Raw genomic sequence first — 23724 nt, forward strand, 5'->3', positions numbered from 1 at the left:
TCATTCATTCAATCCTTTAGTGGACCCAAGTCCAGTAGCCTTGATAAAACTCTTTAGGGTTCTTCCTGATTATAAAAACGATTCATTCTCACAACAGTGTAACAGAAGTCAGTCCAGAAGACCAGGAAAACCTCCTTTACTCCCAGTGGAGGCCGGGGATGGCTTCCTGTATGTGGGACCAAGGTGAGAAGTACAGCAGTGAAACCTCACTTATCATCTCACTGAATTGTCACGGGCCCCTCCAATTTTTTAAAATTACTTTATTTGTAACATAGTAGGGACAACATCGGATATTTTTCTCAAGTGGCAAATGAGGCAAAAGATAACATTTCTCTATGATTCCTAATGAGAACCTCGAAATCATCTGTCTTTTGGAGGATTCAATTTCTTACGACGTCTGTGATACTGTCCATGAGGATACCAACGGTGCTTTGTGGTAAAGAACATTTTGCTAAGTTGTTCTATCATCGGTCCTTGTTGAAGGGGCTGATCTTTCACTTCTAATCTACTTTTCAGCACATGATCATGTGTTTCTTCACTGTTATGTATAGGATCTGGCCGAGGAATAGGTTTCGTATGTTCATATGGAATGTCCACAGAAGGGTGGTAGCGTACTATTGTCCTGCCATCTGATGTCAAAGCAAGCTCGACCTTGCAATTATATCAGACGGTATGGCAAAAGATATTATGCAGAGAAACTGAAACATCTGCTTCCAGGCACATCTACTTTCATCCCTTGACGGGTCCTCACGGTGAAACCGCCATGTTGTCTCCCCGGGAAAGTTCTTTTAATAAGCCCAGTGCTCATGGCAGGCCGTTCTTATTAGCTGCCCTAAACTATTACTCAGTTATAAAGTGACTTTGGGAAATATTTTTGGTTTAGGGTTTAAAGATTATCTTAGGGAACAGTTTCAGAAACTCACTCATCCTTCATGGCTCCAGAAAGTCCAGAGTTCGTGAGACTTTGAAATTCTGCCCTGCATTTTCTCCCTTTTGACTAGAATTATTCTACAGAATTGTTGATCATAATGGTCAGTAATTCTAGCCAGGTACCATCCAGTTCTTCTGATCTCATGACAAAGGGATTCATGGAGCCAGTGGCCACATACCCTCCTGCTCCTGACTCCACGTCCCTGCTGCTCCGCGTGAGTAGAGAACAGCGCTTCCGTGAAGGGTGCTCGCAACCATCGAAGACTAGGCTCTGCCTCACAAGGTAGAACACAAACATGAAACACGTTAGTGAGCCAGTTGGCTGGGGTGTCCCATGAAATGACGACCCTTTAAACCTCCAAACCAAGGCACCAAATAGCATGAGGTGTAGGCTTGTAAATAAGCCACCTCAGCAGCTGTGTGTGTGTGTGTGTGTGTGTGTGTGTGTGTGTGTACACCTCCATTGTATTTCCATCACAAGACTCTTACCAATTCAACTCTTTACAGGCGCACAACTTCCTGACAGCAGTTGGAATAATCAGATGGGTAACCCTCCCCGTAATCAATTCAATTTTTCCATCCGCTCCTGCGCCCAGTAACCACTAATACACCCTGTTTTCTAAACATTTACCTTTCCTTTACGTTTGTGAGACAGTGTCGTGTTTACCACTGTGTGTCTGTGTGTTCGTTCAGCATGTCTGTCAGCGCCACCCATGCATAGCATAAGGGCTGCAGGCTTTTTGGTGTGTCCCTTGGAGTGGAATTGCTGGGTCACGTGCTAGAGAAATTGTCACAAATCCGTGCTGTTTTCCTGAGTGGCTGTACATTTTACATCCCCACCGGCAATGACTGAGAGTTCCACTTTCCCCATTTCCCTGCTAGCATTTGTGTGTGTGTGTGTGTGTGTGTGTGTGTGTGTGTGTGTGTGTGTGTATAACTATATCCTGAGGAGCCCTGCTGGCACAGCGGGGGAAATGTTGGGCTGCCAGCCACTGAAGAGGAAGAGGGGCGGGCTGACTGTGTCTGTAAAGATTTATTCTGAGTTCCCTTGACAGCCGTGGGTTTTAGTTTGGGGTAGCTATCTTACAGCCGCTGCCATCAATTCTGACCCGTATGATCCTGTGGGACACAGGAGGATTGCTCCGTAGGGTTTCCTTCACTAGCAACCTTGAGTTTGAACTTCTGACCTCAACCGCTGTGCCTCTGGAACTCCGGAAAGGGTATTTCACTGTGGCTCTGGCTGGCGTCTCTCTGATGGCTAAGGACAATAAACATCTTTTCTTGTGTTTGGTGGTCCTTTGAACATCCCCTTTGTAGAAACGTCTTTCCAAGGCTTTGCTCATTTTGTGCTTGTGCCGTCTGTCTTTTTTTGCTGATAACATAGCTTGTTCTTTTCTCGCCGCCTTATTCCTGCGAGGGAAGTCTGGGCCATGCTCTGTGGGAGGAGGAGACGGTGGAGACCGGGGCCTGGGCTTGGCTTGGCTGTCAGTACTAGCTCCCACAAGGCAGCTCCAGCTTCTGCACAGGTTGTTGGCCTCACGTGGCGCCAGCCCAGGGTGGGCTGAAATTCGGCCTGCACTTTCCCCTGTAAGCCGCCTGTAGAAGGGCCAGCTTTTCCAGTTTTCCCAGGACACGGTCCTGCTGATCTAGAGATTGGGTAACTGCAGAATTGGCCTTGGGCCTGATACATTCAGACCTGGGGACTGGGGAACAGTCAGATCTGCAATGCAGCCTGTGTGTACTGTGTACGCCGCCCCCCCCCCATTCTCTAATGAAAGAGGAAGTCGAGACTCTCAATTAGAGGGTCATTCTGGTGCTGCAAACAACCCCACACTCAGGTGCTATCCAGAAAGGTGGAGGTCTACATTTACTAGAGGCACCTCAGAAGAAAGGCCTGGTGATCTGTTGGAACCAGCCATTGAGAACTTGTGGAGCACAGGTCTGCTCAGACACCCCGGGGGTCACCGCACCTGGAGTCAGCTCGACAGCAGTTACTTTGGTTTGGGCTCTTGACGATGGGTGAAGGTGGTACAGCAGCAGGTGGAAGTGGGTCTCCTAGAGATTCAAACTGAGGTTTAATAGTGAGCCAGGCAGCCATGGTGGTCTCACTTAAGAGCCCTGGCTGTCAACTGTGCAGCCAGCCTCTCCTTGAGAGAAACATGGCGCTTCTCCTCTGTAAACAGTTACAGTCTGGGAAGCTCACAGCGTCCTCCAGGGCCACTGGGAGTCGGCATCCACTCCATGGCTGTGGCTTTGGGTTTTGGAGAGCAGACACTGAAATGGCCACCTGCTACACTTTTGTCTAAGTGGCAAGTTCTTCTCTGAAGGTCCTGTCCCTTGGCTACTGAGTTCTCTGCTGCAGACACTTAGCTTTCCCAGGATCCTGAGAGACAAGTGCGGGTCCATTGCTACTGTCCTCTGCCCCGCCTGTATGCAGGTAAGGATTGCCTGCCTGGCTGCAGCTTGCGAGGTAAGCAGAGTGGAGGTGTTGCCTGAGGTGGGTCGATACCTCTTAGCAGGATGATGAATTGCTAGTCTAAAGCATTCCATTGCGAGCAGTTAAAAATTACTTGCCTTAAACCCATCAATACCTAGGATGGCACATAGGTAATCAACACATGGTTCTGTGCTGTGTGCAGCACCAATGTCTGATACTCTGACTCCGAGACAGGGAGCCGGGCAGGCCTGATGCCATGCACACTGCCGCCAGTGCTCTCGGGCACCTGCATCTGACACCCCTTTCATGTCCCCCAGTCCCGACCACAGTGCCTATCACAGACATAACCTGAGTGGCAGAGAAAACTAACTTCAGCCTCACAGTCCTGGTTCTCTAGTGCTGCTGGGGGAGCAGTACCACAAGGAGGTGGCTGTGACGAGCAGACAGACACAAAACCTGTTGCCACCGAGGCCTCTCCAGCCCCTGCCACCTCGTGTGCTACCCGGTGGCGCAGCTGCTGCTGCTCCAAGGGTTTCCTTCACTGGACTACGGGCACGGATCTGCAGACCATTCTTCTGCAGCACCGCCGGGAGGGTTTGAAGCTCCAATATCAAAGTTAGCAGCTGAGAGCAAATTGTTTTTCACCTCCTCATAGCTGGGAAGGATGGGAGTCTGGATGCAGGGTGTGGCTCTAAGGGTAAGACTTCCTTTTCTAGTTCAGCTTTAAGTCAGCTGCCAGCAATCCTGGATATGCCTCTTGTCTTCCCCACCTGGGTATAGCTCAGAAGTGATTAGATTTAGAACCCAGCCTACTTGGCGATGGCCCAATGAACAAACAAAAACCACCTCCAAACAAGGTTACATATACGGATAGGGGTTCAGATTCCAACGTGTATTTTGCCACTTAGTAATACTTACCCAGTGTTTGTGGTGTCCTGGATGGGAGGAGGGGCACATACAGCTACGACTCAGTATTGGGCATGCCCAGACAAGCAGACTTTGATCACTGATTCTGGGAACTGATGCCCCATTGAGACTGTGTGGTGGCAAGTGACAGGAAACCTGAGCAGGACAGGGAAGCCTAGGAGCAGGCAGCTTTGGACATAGCGGGCATGGAGCCGCAGGTGAGGGGCTCTCCTGCTGCCTTGCTGTGCAGGCCCACTGCTCCGGCAGGTGGCAGCAGTTTGGCTGTCATCTGCACTCTCAGGCCTCTGAGGAAAGCCAGCCTTCATCATTCTCACTGGGACCCTTCATGGGACTTGGCCAACAGAGCTCCGTGAGCCTGGGTGTAGGGCGCTGTTCCTGGAGAACAGATCAGGTGTGACTGCAGGAAAGGGGTGCATGTGGTGTGTTGGGGAGAGGTAGAGTAACTCAGCGAGCTTTCGCTGTGGGCACCCTTGTTCGCTTGCCACTCTTCCCCCACCATCCCACTCGCCCTCATCGACCCAGTAGTGGGACGCAGCTGGGTTAGTGTCTCAGTAGCCACATCACAAGTAAAGCAAGGTGCTGGTGGCTTTTGGGTCATACTGAGCCCACAGTATATGGCAGCCGTTACCCAAGAAGTTGAGCCCACTTCGGAGCAGGCAGAGACTAACTGAAACTCACTGCCCTAGAGTCCAGGCTGGCTGGCGCACAGAGGGTCTCTGAGACTCTGTCTACTAGAGCAGAAAGCCCAGTCTTTCTCCCGCAGAGCTGCCGGGGGTTCCGTGCCATCAACCATGCCATATTGCCCGGCCCCAGGGCTCCGCACAGGCCCGCAGAGGGACGGCAGGAGCGTGCAGTGTTGAGTGCCGAGGAGGAGCTGAGCACGGTGGGATTAAAGTTGGTTTTGTGGCATTTAGGTATTCACAATATCGTGAACTACCACTTTTTTCTTGTTTCAAACCTCATCGCTGCACAAAGAAGACCCAGCCCCGGCCCGCAATTTCTCCTCATTCCCTCCTCCCCTCCGCAAACCCCAGTCTGCTTTCTGTCTTTGTGGACTGATGGAGTCCCCTTTTTTCATATCAATGGGATCGTGAGATCTTTGTTATTTTGTGCCTGGTGGGAGCAGCAGGACTTCATTCCTTTTTGAAACTTTTTAACTTCCTGGACATTTTGTTTCATGTGATTGATGGTCACCCCACAAGGTAACACCACTCCTCCCGCTTCCCCTGAATTTCTTTTGTCCGTTCCTCATTCTGTCCCAGACCTTCCGAACTTTGTCCCGGGGCCACTGCTTTCTCTTTTATTTCAAATGCTTCATGAATCTAAGGTTTGCACACCTCACTAATTCACCGTAGAAACCTGCCTGTCGTCTGACTGAGAACTGAGCACCTGGGAGGGAATTCGGTCTCTTATCCGAGCATTAAGCTGCGTCTCTTTTATGGTTTTGAATCTTGTTCTGTACTTTGGTCCACTCTGTCCAAGACCTTCTGATGTGATCCCTGTGGCCGTGGTACCTGGATACCATCTAGTTCTGGTCTCAGGGCTGTGGAAACAATGGTCCACTGGACTTGTTGTTTCCAGGCGTCTTCGTTCCTCTGGATGAGGAGAGAACAGTTGTTACTTCTTAGATAGCTGCTCTGGATCTTAGAAGACTCTAGGCTGTTGTGGGGAGGAGATGAGCCAGTCAGGGTGCTGGGTAGCAACTAGGAAACTTATAACTTTCCTCTACTTCTTAGATACTTCCTCCCCCCACTATCATGATCCCAATTCTACCTTACAAATCTGGCTAGACCAGAGGATGTACATAGGCACAGATAGCAACCGGAAACACAGGGAATTCAGGACAGATGACTCCTGCAGGACCAGTGGTGAGAGTGGCGATGCCTGGAGGGTGGAGAGAATGTGGGGTAGAAAGGGGAACTGATTACAAGAATCTACGTATAGCCTCCTCCCTGGGGATGGACATCAGAGAAGAGGGCAGGGGGAGCCATTGGACAGCATAACATATGACAAAATAATAATAATTTATGAATGATGAAGGGTTCATGAGGTAGGGGGAGTGGGGAGGGAGGGGGAAAACAAGCAGCTGATATTAAGGGCTCAAGTGGAAGGCAAATGTTTTGAGAATGATGATGGCAACAAATGTACATATGTGCTTGACACAATGGATCTATGTGTGAATAGTGATAAGAATTGTATGAGCCCCCAATAAAATGATTTTAAAAAAAGAGGAAGACTCTAGGCTGAACTCCAAAGTAGGATATAGAACATTGTCTTTCTGAATTGTTACGCTAATTGGCCTGGTGGCGGTCCCCCTCATGAGACCAGGCTTGAGCTCCCAGACCCAGGGACTCCCTCTGCAGGGTGTTTGCTTATGTCCGAGAAGTTTTCATGCCTTTGCCCCTGAATGCTTCACTTGGCTCATGGGCGTATTCGCAGCAAGACAACCTCTATTAGACCGATCCGTGTTTGCATATGTAGGTTAATACAGACGCGGAACATCTATGTATTTGCTCCGCTCTCACTCGCACTGCCCTCGGCCTGCCTGTCTGCCCACGCACAGACCGGAGATGGCCTGAGGTTGTGTGCCCGGCAGGCAGTCTTCGCCTGTGGCCTTGTGCTCTGTCTCTCTGACTCTTCAGCTGCTGCCACCATTTTGTTGTTGTTTTTGAAGTGAGGTTATGCCACTCCAGTCTTTAAGATTCAAACAAACCTTTATTGTGTATCAGGTGCAGGTTTCCAGCGCAGATTGTCAGGTTCGAGCGAACAGCTCATCATCGGGAAGAGACCTCATCCTCCCGCTGTCTTGCCCTGCCTCCATTCTTTTTCCTTCCTCTATGAATTGCCTTCCTTCGCCCGCTAGCCAGGGTCTGCCCTCCCTTCCTCCCCGCCTTGGGGAGCCATTAAGCAAGGTTTCCTGAGCGGGAAGACCTTCTCTGGGCTCCTGGCAAGAAAGGTCTCCCCCAACAGTTGTCGAATGTCCTCCGGGTTCCCCCAGAGGATGAGATTCAGAGAGTCATTGTGATTGTGGCCATTGCATTGTGTTCCCTTGTGGACGGGAACCTGGCTTGTTTATCCGTTCTTCCGCTGATGGGGATTGGGTGGTCTCCATCTGGCTGCTGTGAACAGGCTGTGGTTAGCTTCCTTCCTGCCGGCTGTGGTACGAGCAGACCCATTGATGGGCTTTGGGACGGCTTCTTCTTTGTGATTACTGTGCCGAGTGGCCACTGGTGTGCTGTGTTTGGTCGGGCACCTGCCTTCCTCTCGGTGTGTCTCTAGGGGGGAGATGGCCGGGTCAGTTCTGTGTATGACTGATGCTTTTACGAGGACCTCCTGGCCTCTGTGTAGAGGGCAAGAGCTCAAGTGGGTCACTAGTGAGGGACTGTGTGCATTTGTGCAGATGAGGGATGGATAGTAGTAGAAGGGATCAGATTTAGGATTCATTCAGGAGGTGGGGGCACCCGGACTTGTCCCCCCGACCCCATGGATTGGGCCAGGGCTCAGAACTCTCTTTTGGACATATTTGAGCTGTGGTAACTTAGATAGCCTCAGTGGCACAAACAGTCAAGCACTCAGCTACTGACTAAAAAATTAAAAGTTCAGGTGCACCCAGGGGCACCTTGGAAGAAAGTGCTGGCGGTCACAGCTTTGGAAGTGTTTGGACCATAGCTCTGGGCTGCCTTAGATGTCCAGGTACTTAAACTAGAAGTGAGGCATGTGGGGGTCAGGTGCCAGGAGGGTAGAGCCCAGGCCTCCCAGCCTTACAGCCCGGCTACTTCCTGGACTAGGAGCTGGTGGTTCAGTGCAACCCAGGAGCCCAATAACGTGAGTGGAGAATTGCAACTCTGCCTGTTCCCAGCCTGTGGCCTGGGTCACAGCGTGTCATTAAAGACTCTGGCCTGAGAATCCTCGGGCACAGATCCCTCTTACTTGTGATGTGGCTGAAACAAGGAGCCCTTAGCTCAGGGTCTGGAGTGAGTCATGAGTGTCATAGGGCCAGCCTCCCACCTACACAGGAGGCAAAAAATGGGTGTCGGGTGCAGCTGCTGGGAGGGCGGGGGACCTGTTCCAAGTGGCTGTCGAGCCTCTGGCTCTTTGGCTGCGTGGACTAGCACACTCGATCCTGATTTAACTATCTCCTAGTTGCTCTCTGTGGTCCAAGGAAAGGCTGCTGTCCCTTGTTCCCAGGGCCAGCGTGGCCACCCTGTGTGTTTGTGGCCCATTCTGTGCTTGTGCAGCTCTGTGCCTCGCTTTGCCCCTTGCCTTACCAGTTGCCTGAGTGCTGCTGGACTTTTTAGGGTTTTTCAGTCTCTGAGGTTTTGGAAGTTTATCACCAGGCCTTTCTTCCGAGACACATGTTTTCAGTTAGCAGTCAAGTGCTTCACTATTTGCACTGCCCGGGAACACCTGTCCCACCTTTGCTGTCATTCGGTGCCATCAAATCGGTTCCGCTCCGTAGTGACCCCAGGTGCAGCAGAACAGAACCCTGCCCAGTCCACCATCCTCACAGTTGTTCTTCTGTTTGAGCCCATGTCGCAGCCACTGTGTCGTCCAGCTTGTCAAAGACCTTCCCCCTTTATGCTGCCCCTCTACCCTCCTGGAAGCACTGGCTTCTCCCGACGACATGTCCAAAGTATGTGAGGCAGAGTCCCACCGGCCTTGCCTCCTAGGGACATTCTGGCTGTATGTCTTCCAAGACACAGCTGTGTGTTCTTGTGGCAGTCATGGTGCGTTCAGTATTCTTCGCCAGCACCATAATTCACACGCACCGATTCTCCTCAGTCTTATTTCATGTCCCACCTTCAAATGCACGAGGCCAGGCTTACCTTAGTCACACCTGGAACCCCTCCAAGGGACGTCTCTCCCTCCGCACCTTGGCAGAGAGCCTGCTGGTAAACTCCTACAGTGCAGACCCAGCTCAGCCCTTACCATGTGGCTTCTAGGGCCAGCTGCCCTGCAAGCTTGGACTCAGGACATTTGGAGGGGAGGAGGCATGTCACTCAAGGGAAAGACCCGGTCCAGAATCCTCGCCCCCAACCCCCAGCAGGTCTGGAATGTATGCTCTCACGTGGTTGGCAGTGGGGGTACCAGCCCTGTGGGGACCCACTGAACCCCTGCCTGGAGCAGGAAGTGGTGAAGGTGCTGGCCACAGGACTTGGGGGCCTCGGTGATGGCTGGACTCTAACCCAGCTTCCCTGCCTGTCAAAAGACTCCGAGGAGGTTGGGGCATTCGCGTGGGGAGTTATTGCTCAGGGATTGAAGCCCGCAGGTGAGGGGGCACATGAGGGAGGGGCTCAGGCACCTGGAGAGGAGCTGCTGGGTGCCAAGGCAAGGATTGCGGCCCGCCTCGGTGTTCAGTGCATTACCTGGCTCCTGGGGCGAGGGCCTGGGCCTAGGCCTAGAATCCCGGCAACCCATTGCACCTCAGGGTCCATGGGGCAAGACCGCAGAGTAAGCAACCCAGCGATTAGGGGTGGGAGCAGCCGGAAGGAAAGTTTAGCAATTACAGGAGGATTTGCAGAGAGGTGTGACAGCTGGATCGGTAATTCAGATTGGGCATAGGGGTCTGGACCAAGGTGTCAGCGGGCCTGCCATGGATGCCATGGGCACACCTTGCCTGACTCCCTGTCCCAGGCCCGGCTAGCAGGAGGTGCTTGGTCAGTAATTACATTTCCCAGGACGTCTGAGCAGGACAGAGTTCATTTTCCAGAAGAGAAAACTGAGGTACAGACAAGCAGGAGTGGTGACCTCTGTGGGATCCTGAGCTCTCACCTGTTGCCTTCCCCACTGATGCCAGTACCTGCTGAGGGGCCGGGGCCCCATGGTCAGCCTCCTTCAGAACCAGGGCCCACTGCCCAGGGTACACTGGGGCAACAGTGTCCTTCTGGCCGACTAATAGGTCCACAGCCCTCCACTGCCTAGGTCGCAAGGCCACGCAACATATATCGGCTTCTTTGGTTCCTCTCCAGTGGAGGGAGGGGTGTGCCGAGGGCCGGGCAGGCAGATGCTCATTTAAAATTTCACTGAAGCATGAAATCACTTCCTTCCCCTACTGGATTATTTAAGCGGAAAATTGCAGGGGGGAAGGTTGGGGGGGAGGGAGAGGTGCTAAGTGGTTGAAAAATTGGAAAATGATAATGTTTTAGCCTGGTCACTAGCTAGACAAGCTTTAAGAAGGGTGATTCTGCTGGCCTGTGGGCAGAGCCGGGTTTCCACTGCAGGCAGGCAGCAAACCTTTTACCAAAGGTTCTGGGAAGCCCCCACCTTGCAGCCAGGATGCTCCTGTGTCTCCGGGTTGAGCTTGGTGCAGTGCTGAGCACCCTTGGGCCAGCAGAGCAGACAGGGAGGTGCGGGCTGCTCGGCTTGAGGCCAGTCTAGATTGTCTGGCCTCCCACATTTCTGGCCGTGGTTCCCGGGCCTTTGTCTTGCCTTCCTGTTAGGACTTGAGAGTAGGCCAAGGTGACTGGGGGCCAAGCCACTGGCCAGCAGGTCAGCTGGGCTGTGCAGGGCCTCTCCAGACCCCAGGGTTCAGAGGACTTGAGCACTTGGCCATGGTGGCCCATCTTGAGGCAGGGCCCATTGGAAGCAGAGGGGCATGTAAGCCCCTTCTGGGCATCCTAGCTTCTCGGGCCACAGAAGGCAGATCTCCAGGGACCAGTGGAGTGTCAGGACTGGGCAGCAGAGCTGGCCACTGATTGTGGAACTGCCTGCAGCACTCTGTCCGGGTCATGCTGAGCCCAGGTGTCCCGGCCACAGCATGGGTGAGCAGCAAGCACACACTTGGCACGGCCCTGTACAGGTACGCTGGCCATTTGCAGCCCACGGGAGCCCAGCGCAGCGGGGCCTGTCGACAGACCGGAGGTTTGGTTCCACACTGATCGGAACAAGGCCTGAAGGGCAGGGAGCAGCACAGATCCCAGTGCCGTCCTCAGAGGAGGTCGAGGGAGCAGACCTGGGGTTGGAGAACCGCCAGTGTAGTTGGGTGGGGTGAGGGGTGGGGGTGAGAGCGGGCAGGCCGCCTGGGGCCGGGCTCAAGCGTGAGCAGCCCTGAGAATGGCCACGCTCACCTCGGGCTTTGCTTCCTTCCCTCTGCAGATTGGCTTACGATGTCGGTCAGTGTCCACGAGACCCGCAAGTCGCGGGGCAGCACGGGCTCCATGAACATCACGCTCTTCCACAAGGCCTCGCACCCCGACTGTGTGCTGGCCCACCTCAACACGCTGCGCAAGCACCGCATGTTCACCGATGTCACGCTCTGGGCCGGCGACCGCGCCTTCCCCTGCCACCGAGCGGTGCTGGCCGCCTCCAGCCGCTACTTCGAGGCCATGTTCAGCCACGGCCTGCGGGAGAGCCGGGACGACACGGTCAACTTCCAGGACAACCTGCACCCCGAGGTGCTGGAGCTGCTGCTGGACTTTGCCTACTCCTCACGCATCGCCATCAACGAGGAGAACGCCGAGTCGCTGCTGGAGGCCGGCGACATGCTGCAGTTCCACGACGTGCGGGACGCCGCCGCCGAGTTCCTGGAGAAGAATCTGCTGCCCTCCAACTGCCTGGGCATGATGCTGCTGTCCGACGCCCACCAGTGCCGCCGGCTCTACGAGTTCTCCTGGCGCATGTGTCTGGTGCACTTCGCCACCGTGCGCCAGAGCGAGGACTTCAACAGCCTGTCCAAGGACACCCTGCTGGACCTCACGTCCAGCGACGAGCTGGAGGTGGAGGACGAGCAGGTGGTCTTTGAGGCCGTCCTGCAGTGGGTGAGGCACGACCCGGAGCGGCGGAAGACGCACTTGCCCGAGCTGCTGCGCAGCGTGCGGCTGGCCCTGCTGCCGTCCGACTGCCTCAGGGAGGCCCTTCTGGGCGAGGACCTCATCCTGGCCGACGAGCGCACCAGGCTCCTCCTGGACGAGGCCCTGGGCTGCAAGGCCAAGATCCTGCAGAACGATGGCGTGGTCACCAGCCCCTGCGCCCGGCCGCGCAAGGCGGGCCACACGCTCCTCATCCTCGGGGGCCAGACCTTCATGTGCGACAAGATCTACCAGGTGGACCACAAGGCCAAGGAGATCATCCCCAAGGCAGACCTGCCCAGCCCTCGCAAGGAGTTCAGTGCCTCCGCCATCGGCTGCAAGGTCTATGTCACGGGCGGCCGGGGCTCGGAGAACGGGGTCTCCAAGGACGTGTGGGTGTACGACACGGTCCACGAGGAGTGGTCCAAGGCGGCGCCCATGCTCATCGCCCGCTTCGGCCACGGCTCGGCCGAGCTGGAAAACTGCCTGTACGTGGTCGGCGGGCACACGTCGCTGGCCGGCGTCTTCCCGGCCTCCCCGTCCGTGTCCCTGAAGCAGGCGGAGAGGTATGACCCCGCGGCCAACAAGTGGACGATGGTGGCGCCGCTGCGGGACGGCGTCAGCAACGCCGCGGTGGTGAGCGCCAAGCTGAAGCTCTTCGTGTTCGGGGGCACCAGCATCCACCGGGACATGGTCTCCAAAGTGCAGTGCTACGACCCCGCCGAGAACCGGTGGAGCATCAAGGCCGAGTGCCCACAGCCCTGGCGCTACACGGCCGCGGCCGTCCTGGGCAGCCAGATCTTCATCATGGGGGGTGACACAGAGTTCACGGCCGCCTCGGCTTACCGCTTCGACTGCGAGACCACCCAGTGGACGCGCATCGGGGACATGACCGCCAAGCGCATGTCCTGCCACGCCCTAGCCTCGGGCAACAAGCTTTACGTGGTGGGGGGCTACTTTGGGACGCAGCGGTGCAAGACCTTAGACTGCTATGACCCCACCTCAGACACGTGGGACTGCATCACCACCGTGCCCTACTCGCTCATCCCCACGGCCTTCGTCAGCACCTGGAAGCACCTGCCCGCCTGAGGGCACCTGCAGAGCCACCCAGGTAAGGCCTCCCGGGGCTGCACAGGGCAGGGCGCCTGCTTCCCCGCCCCCGTAAGCGGGGCACGGTGGCAGTGGCTAGTGTGTGAGACCAGGTCCTGGCGCTGCCTGCTTAGCTGGCAGGGACCTTGGGCACCCTACTGTCGAATGGGGAAAGCCCTCAGACCAGCCAGGCCTGGTCCCGTGAGTCGGCACCGACTCATGGCCACCCTGCACGTGTCAGAGAGGAGCTCAGCTCCCCTGACTCTCGACAGCTGAATGTTTCAGCCTTTGGATGACCAGGTCTTTCCTTGGGGGCGCTTCTAGACAGCTCGAATTGCCAGGCTTTCTGTCAGCAGTCCAACACTTCCCCTTTGCGCCAAGCAGTGGTCCCAAAACCGGCTGGACATCAGAATCCCCTGCTGGTCCCAAGGCCCAGGCGATCCCCAGACCAGTTAAGGCAAGAGGGTGGGGACTAGACGCTGTCTGGCTGAAGCTCCCCTGCACACCTGTCCGGATGGGGTGTGGGCTGGGCAGTGACTGACTCTGACGGTGCCACACTGACAGCATGTGGCCACCCTCGGAGGAGGTGCTGCTTGCACCCCTTCCCAGGGTGGGACAAGTGGGCACTCGCAGCCCAGGCCGGACTGCAGAGCCACGACGGATCCATCTGCCTGTGTCCCTGCAGCCACACATTTGGCTTGTGTTTGCCACCCTGACCCTGGGCTAGGTGTAACCATGCACAGGACAAGGAGCCCTACAGGGCAGGTAGGGTGGGTGCCCAGCGACTCCGCAACCCCTCTGCAGTGAGGAGGGGCCCTTGTTTCCCAGGAACTGAAAGTGACCCTCCAAGAGGCAGGGGGACGGGTCTATGATTCCAGAACGAGGCTGGCCCTGCTGAGGACAAACCAGAGGGCAGAGAGCGTGTCTCTCTCTCTCTCTCTCTCTCTCTCTCTCTCTCTCTTTCTCTCTCTCGCTCTCTCTCTCTCACACACACACACACACGCACCCCACTATCACCACCATGGGGCAGACAAGCATTATTGTCTGGTGGAGGGGAGGGACAGGAGGCAGTGGGGACCCAGCACCGAGATTTCAGTGTGTCCTGTCCGGAATCCCAGGGGGACTGACGGCTGAGACCAAGCTCTTGCTCACTAGAGGCTCAGGGCAGGGAAAGGTGCCTTTACAAGTCCAGACGCATGTGGGACCTTGCCGATGGCTAGAGGTGGCTGCGAGGACTCAGCAGCCTTCTAGAGCCTGGCAGATGAAAGGGCGGCAGAGGGTAAGGGCTCACCTGTTTACTGTTTTAAAGGGCGGCAGTGGGAGGATGGTGTTCTGAAGCTGCTTGGTTCTAGCTTAAGGCCTCCTAGTTGCCGTGTTACCAGAATGGACCTCAGGAGCAAGGATGCCTCCTAGATGCCGGTGGGCCAATCCCTGGGGAAGGACACCAAGCTGGGTAAGGGCCAGTGAGGAGGGGAAGAAGGAAAGCTCTCCGTGACACGGGCTGACAGTGGCTGCAAAACTCACGTGCAGAGGAGAGCCTACAGCCCGGCCCGGCACCACTCTGTGAAAGGTGCTGTGGGTCAGAGCCCCGTGCCAACTTAGATGGAAGTGCTCGCCTCTCTAAGTGGCACAGAGCTACCAAGACAAGGCCTTGTAGTCGTTCCCAGGGCAAGTAAGACCAGAGCCACAGAAGCAGTCACACTGTCCTTGCTAACATTTGGGGAGACTGTCGCATCTTGGATTGCTCTCTGCCCAGCTGTCCGCTTCCTCTTGGAGCCACTGTGAGACCGTCCTCGGGCAGCTTGGTGGGCACGGCATCTCCTGGCCTCCCCGGGCAGAGAAGGGGGTGCCTCTGCCCTAGGTGTCGGGCTGCCTGAGGCACGGCGCTTGCAGAGGGAGTGCGGAAGCAGCCACCGAGATTCTAGGTGGCCAGGTCTGAGTGCCACCAACTCCTTTGGGAGAATGAATTCCCATGTCCCTGACCAGGCCCCTTCCTAACCCCTGTATTTCTGTATTCCAGACCAGTTTTTTTGGTATTGTTTTTAAAAAACAAAAAAAACTGTATCTGACCTAAAATTTCTACATATTTGACCCATTTAAAGTATTTTTAGTAAACAACTCTTAATTATTCACAAGACTGCAGCAATCGCCAACTTCAGTTTTGAGGGAAACCCCAGGATGCCCTGTCTGTGAGAAGAATCCAGGAGTAACTCTTCTTGCGTGTGGGCTCAGCAACGGCTCGCAGCCCTAACATCCGCTGCACATGCAACAGAAGACAAACCGAGATTGGAGTTCGTCAGAACAAAAGATGTTTTCCATGATCCTAAAGTGTGAAAACAAAGTGGAGAAAGTATTTGCAGCTCATTGATCTGTTACGACTTTAATACCCAGAATATATAAAGGACACTTGCAGGTCATCCACACAGACACCCTGATGTAAACCGAGCCAAGGGCATGAGTAGACGTTGGTGCTCAGGAGGAGACAAATGGGCAACCAGTGCACACGTAAAACGGTGCTTTCTGTCGCCCAGGAAGCACGGTTCAAATCCACAGCCAGGTGCCAGGTCACACCAGCAGGTGACTGCTGTCCAGAAAACAAAGGAACAGGGTTGGCGGACAGCTAGGACCCCTCTCCTGTCATTGGTCGGGATATGAGGGCTTTCAAAACTGCTGGTGCTTCCCAGGGAAGCTCGGCATTCAACTGCCAGGGTGCTGTTGCCCTGGAGCTGGGAGCAACCCTGGGGGGACAGACGGCGATGGCCAGACCAGGGCGGATTAAGCTGCCAGCTTCTTATGGTCCAGGGCTTGTCTGTCTGCACCACGCAGGGACTCCGCCATGCCAGAGGCTGTACCTCCTTTCACTCCTGGGACAGACCCGGGACAGACCATTCCAGGGACAAGGGAGGAGGTTTCCAGGAAGGAAGGGGGCCGTCTCTGGGGGAGGATGACAAGGTGCTGGAGCCAGGTCGTGCTGATGGCTGCACACATTGATGTAAGGAATGTCACTGGTCAATGGCACAAAGAAAATGGTCCCAATAGCAGATTTTGTGTAAAGCATGCATTCACCACGTTTTCGAAAGGGAGGGAAGGAAGATGAAACCCCAGCCTTTAGCTCTCCGTGGATGCTGAGGGATGCAGTGATTGGCCCCTCACTTGGTGTCCCGAGAATCCTCCCCGCCCCAGCGTCCAGCGCCGTGTCTCTGCCCAGTCACACCCCCAGCATGACACCGCGCTGCTGCTGTGGGTCGGACTTTTTAAAGGGATTGCTCCAGCACACCTGCACTAGGTGACAACACACGGTGCCCCGGCCTTCGCCTGTGACAACACTGAAGGTCAGAGAGAGCCGTCGCCTGCACTCACAAAGAGCCCACCTGGGGCGCGAGCTTCCGGAGACCAGGGCTGCCTGCCCCGGTAGCACCGCTGCTGGCCTCTGTCCATACCACGCCATCTGTCCTTCCTAACAATGTGGGGATCATGCCTCTGACTGTCTCCCCCTCAGTCACTACCTCCACACTCTGGCCCCACTGTACTTGCTCCCTGGACTTCTGGTCCCTCTCAAGCGAACTCATGCCTGTCCTTCAGGTTAATATTACTTCTTCAGGGAATTCTCCCTAGACCTTCCCTCCACACCCTCCACCAGTACACAGCTCCTGCTTCTGTCTGCCCACTCTGACGTCCACAGCACACTGGCATGGTGAAGCCCCACAAATAAGCCATCATGCAAAAATAGCGTAGGCGGACTGCAATGATGGGGGGCGACCCCATCCCATCCCGAAGTAGAAAATGACTGCATCACGACACAGCTGCCGAATTACAGCACTGAAATTGCCGAGCCTCTGAGACTCGTGGCCTGGCCACAGTGTCATGACCGCCACCGTCACAGCGTCACCCTCAGCTGGCACCTCAGCGCTCACTCCTGCCAGACAGGCATCGTTTATGCACAGAACAGTAGATTGTGTAACGCTCTCTGGAGACGGAAGTAGTCGGCGAGTGGGCATAGGGGCATTCTTTCAGTTCGCGTTGCTTCTCTGGGTGTTTTACTGTGTGCATTGGTGCAAGCTGCAGTTCCCCACCCCCTGGAGAGGGGGGCAGCGCCTGTGCTGCCAGATGGTGGGCTTTCAGGGCACGTGGGGTGAGTGGACGGAAGACGAGGTGCCCATGGCGTTGGTGAGAAGAGCACAGCCCAGGGAGACGGCGGACTGATACCTGGACCCCGTTCATGGTGGAGGCCAGCATGGGATTCTCCCACTGGCTCTGGCCTGCGGCCACCTTACATTTCATTCTATCCCCTACTAGGACAGAACAGTGTGAGCACTCATGTCTTTGCTTGCTCCCCAGGCTCAGCGAGTTTCTCCCCAGCCCACACAGCAGCCCTGACTGCGGAGTGGCCTTGACCTTGTCTGCAGAACAGGAAGTTCAGCTTGGCCCTGCTTCGAGCTCCAAGCGTCCTGGAGTCACCTACCAGCTCGGGGCAATGCTGTGGACCTGCAAAGAGGTGCCATCTCCACCCCCGGGAGCCCGCCACGACCTCTTTGGGTGTGTTGGCTTGCTGGGAGGTGGGCTGACTCGGAGACTCCCTTAGGGAGAAGAAAAGCCACCCTCTGTAAACCTGTGGAGACCTCTTTGTCAGCACATCCTGCCTTGGGGTCTGCTGGCCACGCCCAGTGCAGGACGCCCTGGTGGACCGCGCTCCAAGCTCTTGGTTGCAGGACTGCCCTGGTGGGTGGCCATATCACCCACGCCGGGTGCCCCAGACCATCAGAGCTTGCCTGCCCTCAGAAAGCACAAGTAGATGGTGCCACAGTATGTCCACGAGCCAGGGGACAGCCACAGACCTACAGCCTTGGCCTCCAGCAGGCACTGGTCTGGCCATTTGCTCCAAGATTTAAACAGTGAGGTTGTCCCCAAGGGGATTGCCAGCCCTTTGTTCATTGTTTCACCTCCGGGCTTACTGGGTCCCTTCCCTTGAGCAGATCACCAGCATCTGGGTTCCTGAGTAGCCACATGGGTCCTGGAGGGGCCAGCCTGACACCCACTCTTAGGGTCCTGCATCCTTTAGGAGGAAAGGGGTTGACGAGCTCTGGTGCCCAAACCCGCGCCCCTCTGGTCTGCTGCCCTGTGTGAGTGCCCGAAGCTGGGTGAGGATCTGGCCACCCACGGCACTGCCCCATGTAAAGAATTTCTGGGAGGAGGGCGGCACCTTACCACCCCTTTACTTCCAGAATTCCCTCCCACCCCACCCCCATGATTGCCCCTCCTTTGGCCAGGTGCCCGGTCTGTTGACTTCCAGGGAGTCGGACTAGGGCGCAGGGGTGCTACCTGGGTAGTGCTGGGCCTTGGCCCACAAGGCAAGTGGCTTGGTGGGGAAGAGCCGGGGGCAACCTGCCCTCCGGGAGCGCCCATGCACTGACTGGCCATGTCTAGTCCAGCTTCCTGGTCCTCCGCTTGAACTCTGCCTCCCGGGAGTCACTTGTCTCCTGTCCTGGGAGGCTGTCAGGAAACCCCGCTGAAACTCCCCGGCTCCCATCAGCACACCGGCACACAGCACAGAGCATCATGTGGCTGTGCTCCCTGACCTTTGTGTTGTTCAACCAGTTCTGATCTGATTTTAAGAGCCAAACCCACTGCGGTGGAGTCAATTCCAACTCATGGCGACCCTACAGGCGAGACTGGCAGGTGACAGGGCGCTGCGGAGCCGCTGCTGGCGGCACACAGCTGCCCTTCCAGGAGTCACCCAGCACCTAACCCTGTGCGCCACAAGGACCCCTGATGGAATAAAAGAAGGTTAAGAAAATCACTTTTCTCCTTTCCAGTACCTGGACTAGTTGGGGAAGTGGGCTTGTTTCTCCCCCACCAGCCTACCCACTCACCCCATCTCACCGACCAGCCAACTGAAGACAAAGCTCCCTCCTCAACTCCATTGGTGCTACGAACAGCTGCAGGACCACTTGAAGTGACGGCACGTTTGCAGAGCCCTGTATGCCTCCCTTTCCCAACAGTTCTGTTGAGAAACCTTTGCGCTGTTAGAACATGTCGTCCACTCATGCCAGGCGCGTGCCCGGCTGAGCGCGCCCGTGGGCCCTCGTGTGAAAGCACACGGCGCCAGAAGGCAGCCATTGGCTGTCCGCACACTGGGCTTCAGGGACAGCCGTTCCAGCGGGCTTTCCTTTTTTCAAGCTCTTGAACTTTCCCCTGACTAAGGGGTTTAATCTTTTATACCAGAGGACACCGGCCGTGATGATGTACTGTGTACACCGTGTATAAGCCGAGTTTTTCAGCACATTTGTAATGCAGTTTTTATGGTAAAATTAGGTGCCTCGGCTGATATTTGGGGTGGCTTATACTCAAGTATATACGCTGCTTTCCTCAGCACACACTGCCCACCCATTCGCTCATGTGCCAGGGAGAGTGGGCAGCTGTGCATGGAGTGAGTGGTCTCCCACTAGTACAGCCCCCTTCAGCAACCAGGAGCCCGAGGAGATCATTCGAGCAATACTGGGGGGGCAGGGGGGGTGTCTCACTACAAGGCCACACGTCATCACTAAAAAGTACCCCGTGAGCCAGGCCGACGCAGTGGGGCAGTCTTGTGCATGTGGGACCTTGGATTTGGATCAGTCTCGTCACTTCTCTGGACCTCAGTTCCCTCGTTGCTAATACGGCCTTCCTGTTGGCAGGGCTAGCCGAAGGCACTGGGCCGGTTTCACCGGACTCAAGCGCCGGTGGCCAGTAGTGGAGCTGGGCTCTGAAGCCAGGGGCTGGAGGTACACAGCGGCATCGTGGGTTGGTGTTGCACTGCCTTCTGCAGGGTTGGCACAGAGACCCGCAGCCACTCAGGGAAGGGACGCTTTCAGTCCTATGGGACTCTCGTGGGACAATGCTACTCTGTTCTACAGCAGCGCTCGCTTCTCAACCTGTGGGTCAGGACCCTTTGAGAGTCGCAGGACCCTTTCACAGGGCTTGCCCGATTCGTAACAGTAGCAAAGGTATAAGTGTGAAGTAGCAACGAAAATAATTTATGGTTGGGGGGGTCACCACAACATGAGGAACTGTATGGAAGGGCCGCAGCATTAGGAAGGTTGAGAACCACTGCTCTACAAGGTCCCTATGGGTCAGAATCCACTTGGTGGTAGTGTATCGGATTAAATTGTGTCTCCCAAAAAGGGAGTGTAAGATCCTAGGTCCCCATACCAGTGGGGCAATCTATTTTGGGAATGGGACTTTTGTTATGCTAATGAGACCACCTTCCTGTGTATTTTAAACCAATCCTGGGAAAGCAAGCTCAGAGGCCAAGCAGAACCCACGTCTTTTCCCCAGAGCCCGCACTCACCTCCTGAATGTTGAGGAAATAAAGTCGTTAAAGTCACTCACATGTGGTGTGTCTGTTATTCAACATCCGGGAGCCTTCCCCGGGGGTGACGTGGTCGGGTTTCCCCGGGGATGATCCTGTGCTCCAACAGCCCCTCTGCCTGCACCAACTGGAGAGGGTGAGCCCCCCCGGACCAGGCAGCCATCCCTTGCTCAACAGCCAAGGGTGGCAATCATAACAAGAAAAGGGGGAGCCTTTTGGAAGCAATTGTCTTTGACAGTGCAGCTTGCAAAGGGTCCCCACTGGGTGAGCTTCCCAGTTAAGAGACTTCCAGGCTCCTATGGCAGCCCAGGTCCAGGTCCAGCCCCAGTGGCTTCTCCCCACTGCTCGACTCCTTCAGGGACTTTTCTTGGAGGCCTGTGGACTCCTGATTCTTTACTGTTTCTGGTGGGGAGGAGGGGCAGGTAGGGCAGTTCCTGTGCCAGGGGGACCCAGCCCACCTGTTTGCAGCCCACAGCACCACCTCAGTTCAAGACCTGCCCAAGCATCTCTGGGTGAGCTGCCCTCCCTGCCAGTGCCCTGGTGGAGGCCTCCAGCTTTGGGTGATGGCTCTGCCCTCAGACCACAGGTACCAATTCAGGGGTCAGAGTCCCTCAAAACCAAACTCACTGCCATGGAGTAAGTGCTGACTCCGAATGAGCCCCTGTGGGTTTTTGACGTCGAACCTCCACCATGTGGGTTGCAGCCCAATGCCATTGAACGGTGGGTGGGTGGGTGGGTGCGTTCAGGGCACTCAGCTGCTAACGGAAAGGTTGGTTGGTCGAGTGCTCCCAGAGGGGCCTTGGTAGAGAGACCTGACAATATTCTTCCCTAAACTCAGAAATTGGAAGCCTACGGAGCACAGAGCTGCACTGACCCCTACGGAGTCTGCAGGTTTATGCCCTTGAATGGGGGTAAGTCAACACACCAGAAACCCACCTTTCCTTTTCTAACCTCTAATTAATACTTGCCATTTTCTTCTGTGAAGGCACGCAGTAAGACACTGGTGGCAGCAGTCTGTGGCTTGTTTTTCCCTTCCCTCACGAACCCTTGATAATTTATAAATTATTATTTTGTCATGTCTTCCAGGGGTCCTCAGACTTTTAACAAGGGGCCAGTTCACTGTCCCTCAGACCCATTGGAGGGCCGGACTATAGTTTTAAAAAAGTGATGAACAGATTCTTATGCGCACTGCACATATCTTACTTTGAAGTAAAAAACAAAACGTAAAAACACCTGGTTGGCCAGATGAATGTCCTCGGCGGGCCGCTTGTGGTCTGCAGGCCCTAGTTTGAGAACGCCTGTCTTACCCTGACCAACGGCTCCCTTCACCCACTTTTCTGATGTTTGTTTTCTTTTGTTGCACTGTTTTGCTGTCTTGTTTTGTGCATATTATTATCTCTGCAGGTCTGTCTAGATAAGATAGGCGGGATAAACAATCTGGAGGGGAAAACAATGGGACCAACGGTTCCGGGGGTACATGGGAGAGGGACAGGAGGGGGAAAGGAAGTGGTGTTAACAAATCCAGAGACAAGGGAACAAGTGAGCCAAAATCAGTGGCGAGGAGGGTGTAAGAGATCTGGAAGGGCTTGATCAAGGGCAATGTAACCGAGAAGAATTACTGAAACCCAAATAAAGGCTGAGCATGATAGTGGGACAAGAGGAAAGTAAAAGGAAATAGAGGAAAGAAGTAGCAGACAAAAGGCATTTATAGAGGTCTAAATACAGGCATGTGCATATGCAAATATATTTATATATGAGGATAGGGAAATAGATCTATGTCCATATATTTATAGGTTAAGTATTAAGGTAGCAGATGGACATTGGACCTCCACTCAAGTAGTCCCTCAATGTATGAACACGTTCTATTAAACTGGCATTCCACGATCACCTTCCTGACATGACCGCCAAAGACAAAGCGGGTGCATAAGCAAATGTGGTCAAGAAAGCTGATGGTTCCCAGCTATCAAAAGATAGAGCATCTGGGGTCTTCAAGGCTTGAAGATAAACAAGTGGCCATCTAACTGAGAAGCAACAAGGCCCACATGGAACAAGCACACCAGCCTGTGCGATCACGAGGTGTCGATGGGATCAGGTATGCAGTATAGTAATGATGAAACATGCAACTTTCCTCTAGTTCTTTAATGCTTCCTCCCTCTCCTCCCCCCCCCCACTATAATCCCAATTCCACCTTACAAATCCGGCTAGACCAGAGGATGTACACTGGTACAGATAGGAACTGGAAACTGAATCCAGGACAGAAAACCCCTGAGGACCAATAATGAGAGTGGAAATACCAGGAGGGGAAGGGGAAGTTGGAGTAGAACAGGGGAACCAATCACAAGGATCTATGGATTTTTTTGTTGATACTTTCCGCTTGCTAGTCCTGCAGCACATTTTAAATATGAAACTGTTACTGATACTTGGACCATTTCTATGATGGGCAGAGAGAGCTCAGTAAGTAACGATCATGTGGCTAGTCTTGACAGTCAAGAGCTATGATCTTTCATCCACTGTTCAATCCACTTTAATATCTGGTTTATATTATTCTCTAGATCCTCCGGTTTGTTGGTAGTTAGCTGATGTACTATTTCTTCCTTGTAGGAGGCCATGGCTTCTTCATAGAGAACTTGAAAAATCTCACACTGAATAGTCTCCTGCAGCTGCTTCTCATGATAACCCCTTGTTTCAGGTCTTTTGTACAATACAGTGTTATCTGTTCTCAGCACAAAAACTATATGAAACCAGCGTTCAGGGAAGAAATCACAGCCATGGTCATCAAGAATAACTGCACCTTCCTTCATTTGGTTTCCTAGCTCATCCACTACTCTCTCTTCGTCTAGAACAGCCTACTCCTCATCACAGCCATCGTGCAGCCGCCCCCCTTTAGCTAAACCCCACATGAATACCTTTCAGTCCTGATCTTGATGCAAGGTCTTCACCTAGTGTGGTTTTTCCAACCCCTGGTGGACCGGTGAGCAGGGGATGTTTGGCTGCACCATGGCCTTCCTCTATGGATTTTTAAAATGGCTTTATAAATACAGATGTTTTCAGGTGATCTTACATATTGTAGGCATCTCGAAATACTTATACTAATTTATGTCTCCAAAAAGCAGCTATTAGGCCACTAGACCTTGTAATCTATCTACCCCAAACCCCACTGTAACGGATTTGCTCCCACCTCTGAGTGAGCCGGATTTCTGAGATTA

At 54.5% G+C, this 23724-nt stretch overlaps 2 protein-coding genes and 1 pseudogene across 2 annotated transcripts in view; 1 reads left to right on the forward strand and 2 right to left on the reverse strand.

The window, feature by feature from the left end:
• KLHL25 (kelch like family member 25) overlaps positions 1-20528 on the forward strand; it is a 38403-nt gene extending 17875 nt beyond the window's left edge. Inside the window, exons 2-3 of the mRNA XM_075557866.1 lie at positions 11390-13192; positions 17509-20528. Of these exons, the coding sequence (XP_075413981.1) occupies positions 11401-13170 (1770 nt within the window). The 5' untranslated portion in view covers positions 11390-11400 and the 3' untranslated portion in view covers positions 13171-13192; positions 17509-20528. The remainder of the gene's footprint in view (positions 1-11389; positions 13193-17508) is intronic.
• On the reverse strand, positions 297-7088 carry LOC142457053 (large ribosomal subunit protein mL42-like). The gene is made up of 2 exons (XM_075558402.1): positions 7068-7088; positions 297-663 (listed from the first exon to the last, which is right to left on the reverse strand). The coding sequence occupies exons 1-2, from the start codon at positions 7086-7088 to the stop codon at positions 361-363; spliced, it is 324 nt and encodes a 107-aa protein (XP_075414517.1). The 3' UTR covers positions 297-360.
• Positions 20529-23004: 2476 nt separating the features above from the next.
• On the reverse strand, positions 23005-23517 carry LOC142456278 (adenylate kinase isoenzyme 6-like; annotated as a pseudogene).
• Between the last annotated feature and the right edge of the window lie 207 nt (positions 23518-23724).

The sequence above is a fragment of the Tenrec ecaudatus genome, chromosome 9, assembly GCF_050624435.1.
Source record: "Tenrec ecaudatus isolate mTenEca1 chromosome 9, mTenEca1.hap1, whole genome shotgun sequence".
Lineage (NCBI taxonomy): Eukaryota > Metazoa > Chordata > Mammalia > Afrosoricida > Tenrecidae > Tenrec > Tenrec ecaudatus.

What these genes read in the sequence shown, in the direction of transcription:
- LOC142457053 (XM_075558402.1), bottom strand. Translation starts at nt 7,088, where the DNA reads ATGAGGTCTCTTCCCGATGAT. An exon ending in TGAGGTCTCTTCCCGATGAT is followed by an intron (nt 664 to 7,067) that starts GAGCTGTTCGCT and finishes CATACCGTCTGA; the next exon opens with TATAATTGCAAGGTCGAGCT.